At 42.1% G+C, this 9,683-nt stretch overlaps 1 protein-coding gene across 3 annotated transcripts; it reads right to left on the bottom strand.

The window, feature by feature from the left end:
* Positions 1 to 6: 6 nt before the first annotated feature.
* shox (shox homeobox) lies at positions 7 to 9,152 on the bottom strand. Of its 3 annotated transcripts, none has more exons than XM_023404543.2 (6): positions 8,736 to 9,152; positions 6,770 to 6,978; positions 3,290 to 3,347; positions 3,008 to 3,117; positions 651 to 863; positions 7 to 299 (listed from the first exon to the last, which is right to left on the bottom strand). In XM_023404543.2, exons 1-6 carry the CDS (start codon positions 8,980 to 8,982, stop codon positions 210 to 212), a joined length of 927 nt encoding a protein of 308 aa, XP_023260311.1. In that variant the 5' UTR covers positions 8,983 to 9,152; the 3' UTR covers positions 7 to 209. The 3 variants fall into 3 exon arrangements, with proteins under 3 accessions (XP_023260311.1, XP_023260312.1, XP_087029652.1); XM_023404544.2 differs by having other exon boundaries at positions 3,008 to 3,096; XM_087173526.1 differs by having other exon boundaries at positions 209 to 863; positions 3,008 to 3,096.
* Positions 9,153 to 9,683: the final 531 nt, after the last annotated feature.

Here is a 9,683-nt window from a genome sequence, read left to right as displayed (position 1 = left end):
GGGGGGTGGGGGTGGGGGGGTGTAAAGGTGAGAGCCGTTCCAATGCTTCGGTGAGGTGGTGTGTGAGTCTGTTTTCCCCCATGCTCAACCCTCTGCATTGTCAACATGGCGGCAGCCAGCGTCAGCGAGGCTCTGCTTTTGGCCCTGCTGCTGCCTGCCAGTTTGCTTTGTTCTAACGTCTTCTGGTCTGACGGGCCCCGGCCTGGCCCTCAGACAGACATCCACATGTGTTTGTACGGTCCTTGGGATGTGATCTGTGCCTGGAGTGGACTGAGCCACTGGCCCCGCAGAAGTCCTGCCTGTTGGGCGAAAAGTAAAAGGTGATTTCATTGGTATTTAATTACCGTTCTCTACAAGTGGTTTGTTTTGGCAGCTGGTTTTGTGACAATTTTCTCGCTCCCTCCTTCTTTTTATTTTCTTCCTCCACTGTTCTCCCCCTTTCTCTCTCACACACACTCTCTCTCCCCCCTCTCTGTATGTGTTCCTCTCTTTCATTCTCACTCAGTGTTTTTGTTTAGTTTAGTTTTAGCTGTGAGTGTCACGGCCCTTTCACAGGCTCAGTCTTGTGTGAGAGGCGATTATGGGCATCAGGCGAGCGGAGGGGCAGCCCGGTGGGGTCAGAGTCCCAGAGCCTCGGTGTGTTTTCTTGCCTTGAGTCGCAGGTCAGCGATGCTCGAGTTCTTGCTGTTGCTTTTGGCAGCTGCCGCCACTGCCGCCGCCGCAGAGGCCGAGTCGGCGAGCGATGCGATTGGTAGTCCGAAGGGAGGGGGCGGGAACATCAGGTAGGGAGCGTGAGCAGCCAGGTGAGGGTGCAGGTGAGGGTGGGAGTGGGTGACCCCGTCCAACTGAAGCTGAGCTTGGACCTGCAGAACAGCAAAATATAAAGTTGGTCAATGGCGGCGCCTCAGGCCGTGTGTGTGTGTGTGTGTGTGTGTGTGTGTGTGTGTGTGTATATGTGTGTATGTGTGTGTGTGTGTTTGAAGAGGGTTGAGGATTCAGGTTTCACAGTCTGACACTATTAAATTCCCCCTCAGATTTTACCCCCTCAAAGCTGTTGCTTACAGTGTGTTTTCTAAGAAAATAGTTAAGGGCTGCACTCTCCGCTTTAGCCCTTTTTTCATGTCAGCTATTCTAAAAGTTAATGAATCATACATTGCTCTCAGACACCACATCCAATTTAATCGTCTAGAATCAAAGTCTTTCTAGGACCCAGAACAGATTTGTTTAATTCAGACTGAGGACTCCGTTATACCCTTGGAAATATGCAGTCTTGTTATCCTGATTATGTATTCAATTGCATAAATAAACAATTTTGCACTAAAAAGATATTCACATATTTGGTGTTATAAATATTTATCCAGACATATTCCTGAGTCAAGGGAAAAAAGAAACCATAAGGAGCATAGAATATCAGTTTTCACATTCTTGGCAATTATTTTATAAGAAGTAGGTGAAAATTAAGCATCCGCTTACTTCAGAAGGAGAGAGCTGAGCCTGTTGCCATTTCTCATGTGTTTCAAACACCAGAGGAAGAAGTGGGGAAAACTCAAGTATTTCATGCTTTCTTCTCCAACCAAAATAGAATGATATAAAGTCAAAGTTTTAACTTGACTAAATATTATTTTTTCACTTTGCTCCCTTTTATTTTGGCCTAAAAATACTGAAAATGACTTAAGCTGAAGTTGTTAAATGAAAGGGAAAATTAAATTGAACCACAAATGTATAGTTGCTCAGCAGCAGCGCTCGCAGCGGCATCCAAACAAAACCTCCTGCAAAACAGCATCTCCACATATCTCATTCACCAACAGTCAGGTAACAAACTGCAGCTGTGGCCGATAATCTCCAGACTCATGGTGGAGTGACACCTGATAGAAAATGCAGAAGCACTGACGGAAAAACCAAAGTCAACTTGTTGAAAGTTGATTTTTTATTTTTTTTTTTTGTGGAGCAATCTTGTTTTTTTTGGGGGGGGGGCATGACAGAAACTAATCCAACCCCGACAAAACAGGTGGTGAAGGTTAGATGTGTGCGTTAACTGTTACATCTTCATACACACATGCATGTAAGTTGGTCGCACACATACACACTCACAGCTTGCAAAGTCTTTTCTTTTTAAAAGATTATTGTGGCAGTTTTTCTTTACTTGCTGTTGAATACTGAAGAGGGATGAGAGGGAGTCACATGACATGACGGTTCTAACCCTCAGACCTCGCAATTTCAACTCATGACCTTCCCCAACCCAACGACAAGCCATTCACTTGTTTTATATGCATGTGCTGCATTGTAAAAAAAAAAACCAGTGCAGCCTGCGTGTGCCTGTTTCAACCTTTTACAGTGAGCCTCTCTCAGTATGCAGGCCTCAAGCCCCCATCCCTGCCAGTGCAGCTCAACGCCAATATCCATCAGAGCCCACTCCATTCCCCGCTTTCATCATCTCTTTTATGTGCCGCACTGTTGGCTTAATTAGGCCGCTGCTTTTCACGAGGGTCAAGCAGACAACACAGCAGCCAGGACACAAAAGCAGATAGCAGCAGATCAAATGTCTGTCCACCTCTACTCTCCCCGTGCAAGGCCGACCCTCTCCACACAGCCAGGAGGTGAAAGGTGCACTGAGGTCTGAGCTGCTCCCTCCCCCTCCAACACACACACACACACAGACACTGTCTCTCATCACTTGCATCTAATAGCTGCACATGGCCTATAGATTCATGTGGGTGTACAAATATAGAAGGTCTACTCTGACTCTGAGACACACACACACACACACACACACACACACACACACACACACACACACACACACACACACGTAGCTCCATTACAGATTCCTCAGTCCTCACCCATGCATCGCAAGATGCTGAGTAATCATCTTTTTCTACTGCAACTTCGTCTGCATTTTTAACTTTTCTACATTTAATTCAGCCTGAGTTCCTGATCCATCCCTGATTGAATGTTTCCAATTTTTTGAAGCTTCGTCAGCTCCAGCTAAGAGGAGAACGTGGCCTACCTGTTGGAAGGGCATCCGGAGGGCACCCATATTGACATAGGGTGCTACTCTGCATGCGTCGAGGTGACTGCCACTGCCCAGAATAACACCTGGAGTGAAGGGAAAGATGTCTGTCAGACAGCCAGACAGTTGTTGTTATGTGAGATGAGGAGGTCACAGTTTTTTTTCCACATGCAGTTAAAAATGGTTGAACAGTGTCAAATAGTAAAATGAAAATAACCCAGAAGAAAAGGGAAAATAAAAATAAGATCATTCATAAAGGTTAAAAGAAGTGACAATTACCTTTGTGCATCTGGTTTTCTTGTTTTCGACATTTTGCTCTTCTGTTCTGAAACCAAACCTATAATTGGAAAAGTAAATTATCTATTAGACAAATACTTAAACTAGCACTGAATCCAGTTTTTAACAAAACTGTTTTTATACATGTATCAGATGTTATTTTAGTAATATTATAATTTGTGGAAAGGCCACTTATTTATAGCCAATAAAGGAAAAATTACAGAGCTTACATCTGAGCAAATGAAATCTTATTTGTATAAACATTAACTGTAAATTATAATAATAAAAATAAAAACATTTGTGGGATATAAATATGATTTATGCAGGTTAGAAAAATAAACCACAGGATATTAGATAGGCAATGAAACAAAACCACAAGCTCAGTAAAAACTTATTATTGAGCTTCATAGTAAATTCTTACAGGAGCACAACAAAATGACTATAAACTCAGCTCTGAGTGAGACACCACAATCTCACAGAGCGCGTGGAAACACCGTGAGAACAGAATGATGATATTTTTAAAATGAAAATTATCCCTCGCGAACCACCTTCCAGTTTGCTGAGTGTCTTCTGAAGCTGCGGGCTACGGCCTATTGTTAATCATCATCAACCTAATTTGCCTCGGTGAATAACATTATCTCCCCTCCCCTTCGACCCCGCAGTGATTATCATTTACAGACGCGAAATTAGCGACCGGTCGCGGACCACAAAGGGCGCAGACTGATGATGATGGTGGTGATGATGATGATGATGATGATGATGATGATGATGATGATGATGATGATGATGATGATGATGATGATGATGATGATGATGGTGGTGGTGGTGGTGGTGACTCGAGGTGCAGCGAAGCCATTTTAAGTTGCGTGGAGCGACGTTCAACATTGTGTCGATGAGACTACAACAACAGCACGGTCAATAAAGTGAGTGAGACAACTGAGGTGCAAATAAAAATCCATTATTCTCACTTTGAAAAATTGATTTTAAAAATATAATAGGAATAAAATAAAAAATTTAGGCAGCAGAAACGTCGAATAATTTCTATCAATTAAATTACATTATCATAATAAGAATTATTATTATTATTATTACTATCATAATTATTATTATCATCATCATTATTAAATAAGGGTACACACTGTAAATTCTCGTGCATGTTTAGGTGGTGAGTTATGTGCTGCACAGCGGTACATGATGCTAGTAAAGGTGTTTATGAAAATCCCAGGTGATTTTGCATAGACGCACAGTAATCCCTCAGATAAATCAAGGCTAATATTAGACGGGCCCGAGATCAATTCCAATTACGTGCCAGTATGTTAAGCAAAGTGAACTACACTGGTTCAGACAGTTATTTCTTCATTAAGGGCCACTCAATGATGCGCTTCACAAATACCCTAATCTCATTTCCTTTTTGATTTTTTATTAGAGACAGTGAATAATGACATTTAATTTAGCAGCGCGCCAGAAACCCAAAGATATTAGTCCTAACTGAATTACTGCCTGCTCCTCACCAAGCTCTCATAACTTTCAATTAGATTCATTGACAGCTGCTCGGAGCGCAGGTTCACAGCCTGCAACAGCAACTGCTGCAATTCACTCTCACTAAATCTGGAGGAGACGCGTCCCTGAAAGAGCTTTTTAAAAAAAAAGGAAAAAAAAGGGGGATTTTCAAAAGCTTTATTTTTGCAAGAAGAGACAACCTACGGCTTCTGTGCGTTCACACTCATTGTGATCATAGAAAACACACAGGCAGGTTTTATAGCCCAAGTCTTTATCAACCGCATTTACACCATGAATTATTTTAATTCACACGCTATACACTTTATTAGTGATAACTGCAGTGTTATCCTGAATTATACTGTCAACCGAGCCCGAGCATGTTTAGCTCAGAATGGTGGTCGATGGGCTTATAAAGCTCTATGATGGGTTTTATTCATCCGATTAGAAAAGCTGAACAGCAGCAGAGTTGGGCCAGAATTGAGTTATTTCTAATCTGTTTTTATGGGGACACTACATCAAGCCTATGGCAGATATTACAAAGAAAATGAGGAGGGATACGAGTTGACATAAGAGCGCGTCCCCTGAAGCAGCCATTCAGGCTCTTCATTCATTTTAATCATTGCTTGGGATTTTTTTTCCTCCCCCCCCCCCAAAGAGTGCTCGGATCGCAGGAGCAGGCTGAGGGCTGAGGGCTGAGGGCTGAGGGCTGAGGGCTGAGGGCCTACTGATGGAGGCTCAGTAGGTTGTTACATCCCGGCTGATTTACAGCAGTTTACACTTGTTTGATATCACTGACTGATACCAAGCCACTGCTTATACAAATACAGCCTTCCTTCTTTTAAATTTTACTCATTTTAACGAGACTTACTTGTTAATTGCACCACAGAAGACACATGCTGGACAAATATGGTTAAATATTCAGTCTGAATCTGAATTAATTTTGGTCCTGTACTGACAACAAATCCCAAAAATATCCAGAGTAATCGTTCAGTCAGTGTTTCTGCAGAATTCTTAACAAATGTCAGAGTAACACTGCAAACCCCTACAGAAATATGACGACAACACAAGGAGTAAAAAATCATAAATCGCAATAAGCTCACTATGAAGGAGCACAGACACTCTATAAATAACCCCCACAGGAATAGTAAAGAAATATGTCAGACTCGGAGCTTTGTCACGACAGAGGCTGCATCATTTATCTCTGGGGTTTGTAAGGTCAACCTGCCTGTGGACTAATGAGCTCTAAGCATGTTGTTTTTCATTTCTTTTTTCCCTTTACTTTTCTTTTCTTTCCTTTTTTTTTTTTTTGCATGTTGCAGGACACGCGATGATCTATTTATATCACGAGAGAAAAAGCTACACTTTTTGGCCTGACTTAAACATGACATGTTGCTCATGCAGTAATTCGCTTGTTTTGTTTTGTTTTTTTTACAAGCTGGAAAACATGATCAACATGACGTCAAACTGTAAAGTGCATTATTTAAAAAATAAAAAGAATAGAAAAAGGTGGGGGAAAATAGCTGCATCACTATAAACATTCCCCAATAGTTTATAACAGTTTTCTCTAGTGTTAACTGTTTTTATAAGGGAGTCAGTTTGAGATGAGAGCATGGGGTCTATTTTATGTTGCGCAATATTTCAGATTTTCTCTTAATTATCTTGAATTATATGGCAGTGTTTGGCAGCAGCACAAGGTCATTAACACAACTCCCACACAGCGGACTGATGCCACAGAACACTTCACTCAAATCATAAAAGTGCTATATTATCCTGTAAATTATCTTACAAAGATCCTAAATCCTTCAAAACAGCAAGGACGCTTTCACCGCCGGAGGAGGACACTGGAAACAGACACACTGCAGAAACAATGTTGGGTGGGGGTGGAGGGGGGGGGGGCATCGTTTCTTGTTTGTTGCTCACTCAGCAGCCGCTCTGCGTCAGACAGATGAGCGTTTAGAGTCGGAGCAGGGGGGAGATCCTCACCTGCACTCTGGCCTCGGACAGTCCAAGCCGCTGACTCAGCTCCTCTCTCATGAAGGCGTCCGGGTAGTGCGTCTCGTCGAAGAGCCGCTCCAGCTCGTTCAGCTGCTCCAAGGTGAAGTTAGTGCGACTCCTCCGCTGCTTCAGTTTGCCCTGTGCATCCTCGTCCTCCGACTTCACGTCCTCCTTTTTCTCCTTGCACTCGTATATCCCTGTTAAATGGCCCACGGTTTGTGGGGGGGGGGGGGGGGGGAAGACAGAGAGAAGATGCGTTTAAATTCTGGACATTTCCGCTTCCTCAAGGAGACATGCACACATTATCGGCCTCGCTGCGTCTCCCTATCCCCACATGCATACACCCCACATGTACATTAATGTGCCCCCCATAGTATACATGGGCCCTAACATGCGGCCTTAGGCCTGGCAATTTGGCAGCAACACACACACACACACACACACACACACACACACACACACACACACACACACACACAAACACACACACAACGTATTTCTTCAAGAGACAGGCCTGTGGCTGCATTTCCAGCCTCCATAAGTCAGTGTGTCAGTGTCGTTATAAAAGTAAATCAGTCAATTCATGCCATGGAAGCCTAATAAGGCTATAAGCGATTTAAAGAGCAGAGAATTAAGCCCCGACTGAACGGAGAAGATTTAGGTCTAATTACTCGCCTCCGTAAAAGAGACTGGAGGTTATTTCAGGCTATAAATAAAAAATGTAAAGTCTAACATTTTCTACTTACAGAAACCTTAAGATTTCTTTTTTCCACTAAAACCATACATGTCTATATTTCACACAGTGCAATACGGTGCAAGGCTGTCAGCATATTGGCTATTCTATTTTTATTAGGCAATACAGCATTATTAGTAGCTGTTATTATTAGTAACAGACTTGACAACTGCTGCAATTACTGGGCCTGTTCACTTGCATTTTATTGTTTGTAGTTTGCTGACGTGAAAATGTTTTTTTTTTTTCCCCCACAACTGAAAAGCATTTGATTTTATATGAAAACCATGATCACATCAACACACACACAAGCAGTCTTACCGTCTATCAGCTGGGTTTAATGAGAAATATGAGGCAGAATAATACAGAATAGAACTGACCCTTTTTTGCTGCTGCTACAGGATAAATATAGAAACAAATTACTCACTAAATGTCTAAAAGTCTTCCCACTGCACTTTCTGTTAGCTGGGTGAGAGGAGGCCTGTGCTGCTGTTTGTCTGCACTTTCTAACCAAATAATGATTTCTTAAAAGGGAAGATCTATTTGATGAGCGTGTTTGGCCGCAGTTTTTTTTTTAATTCACAAGAATTTAACAACTGAAATTTGATTTTTTTGTGACTTCCGGTTGCACAATCTTAGACAATAACAATACTACATGCTATAGCTTTTAAATAACACCCTTCATCACAATAGTATTGCAGGTAAACCGTTAAATAATGGCAAATATAATAGAAAATGTTCTGCAGAATTCATATAATACTGCAACAGATAAAAATCAAATAAAGTCGAGTGGTAAATGTTGCCATACACTTTATAATGTATCCTCTAGGATTGTAATTATTTCTTGTTGGCACAAAATGTTAAAGTGTCATTAAAATAAGGTTAAACTTATTCTATTGTAAAAAAAAATTACAAGAAATGTTTCTGAATGTCTGAAAACAATCATCAAATAGTTAAAACAACGGTCAGACTATGGGCCCGCCTCCTGCTTTGTAAAATAATCATAATAATAACAGAATAATGTGCTAACTTTGACTATCTGCTTGAAGTGGAGGCGCAACGCTGCGTAAATTAAACTCTTTTTACGCGTGGATTCGTTTTTTAAAAAATAAATAAATAAATAAAAACGTCGCTGCCGATACAACACATCTGAACTTGAGACATTCCCCCGACACAATACGGAGCATTTCTTACAATTAAAAAAAAATTTAAAAAAAACCTTACCCTCTGTCGCCCTCGAAACATTAAAGTCCTTCAGTTTCTCCTTTTCCAGCTCGACATGGTCCTTGAACAGATGCACCGGGCAGTGGTTGCTCTCCGTTATGTCCTGCAGGTTTGTCTCCGGGCTGCCCAGCTCCCTCGCCCTTGTCAAGCCGCTCTCCAAAACTTCCCGGTACGTGATACTCTCTTTGCTGCTCTCCTTGGTTTTCTGATCGAAAGATTTCGACACGAATGCCGTAAGTTCTTCCATGGTCGGCTCTGTCGCTCAGTAGTGGTCCTGGTCAGGGAAATCCACCGCGAATTGTCAGTAATGTACCTTACCGTCTCTATTACACCAGTACTGCTCACGGATACGCTCTTTTTTGGAGGCTGGCAGCAGCGATAGATAGAAGGGGTGGAGAGGAGGTGAGATCACTCCTGCTGTTGTGACTGTGTATTTGAGAGCACACTATTTATACACGGCCACCTCAGCCCAGCCCCCCCACCCCCTCTTCTCTCCGATCTCTGTGTCTTGAGCAATTACAGGCCGGCTCGACTTTGCAGAATTCAACTTTCAGCAGCTTTTTTTTTTTTCTCCCCCTTCTTCCACAAATCAATGATGGAGCTGATGGAGGCGGTTAATTGAATTACGGGGTCATTAAAATGCCTACGGTGGCTCAGTCCTGCCAGGAGGCTGTATATGGCTGTTATGTCTAATTAATTCGGCGAAAATTTAATTAACGCGATTAGGAGATACAAATGCTGCGTTTGTGGGATCGTACCTTGATTTTTGTTTTTTGTTTTTTTTTGAGTGTGTTTGTTGAATTGACAAATATGTTTGAAAGTTAAACTGTGCAGAACTCGGTTCATAAGCCACCAATAGAGTCTGTGGTGTATCAGCTGATTGGACTTATAGTTCTCTAATGTGAAGTAACCTCACGGTTAAAAAGGTTCAGCCACATCAAGTCTGTT

Source organism: Seriola lalandi, unplaced genomic scaffold, assembly GCF_002814215.2.
Source record: "Seriola lalandi dorsalis isolate HSWRI2012SDOR001 ecotype SW California unplaced genomic scaffold, Sedor1 jcf7180002054248, whole genome shotgun sequence".
In the NCBI taxonomy this organism is placed as follows: domain Eukaryota; kingdom Metazoa; phylum Chordata; class Actinopteri; order Carangiformes; family Carangidae; genus Seriola; species Seriola lalandi.
The sequence above is the reverse complement of the archived record's forward strand: the minus strand, read 5'-3'. Positions and strand labels throughout refer to the sequence as shown.

Coding starts and splice junctions, on each gene's coding strand:
- shox (XM_023404543.2), bottom strand. CDS start 8,982: ATGGAAGAACTTACGGCATTCGTGTCGAAATCTTTCGATCAGAAAACC. Junction 864..3,007: donor TCCGGATGCCCTTCCAACAG/GTAGGCCACGTT, acceptor GCTGTTCTGCAG/GTCCAAGCTCAGCTTCAGTT. Junction 300..650: donor TCGCTGACCTGCGACTCAAG/GCAAGAAAACAC, acceptor TTCGCCCAACAG/GCAGGACTTCTGCGGGGCCA.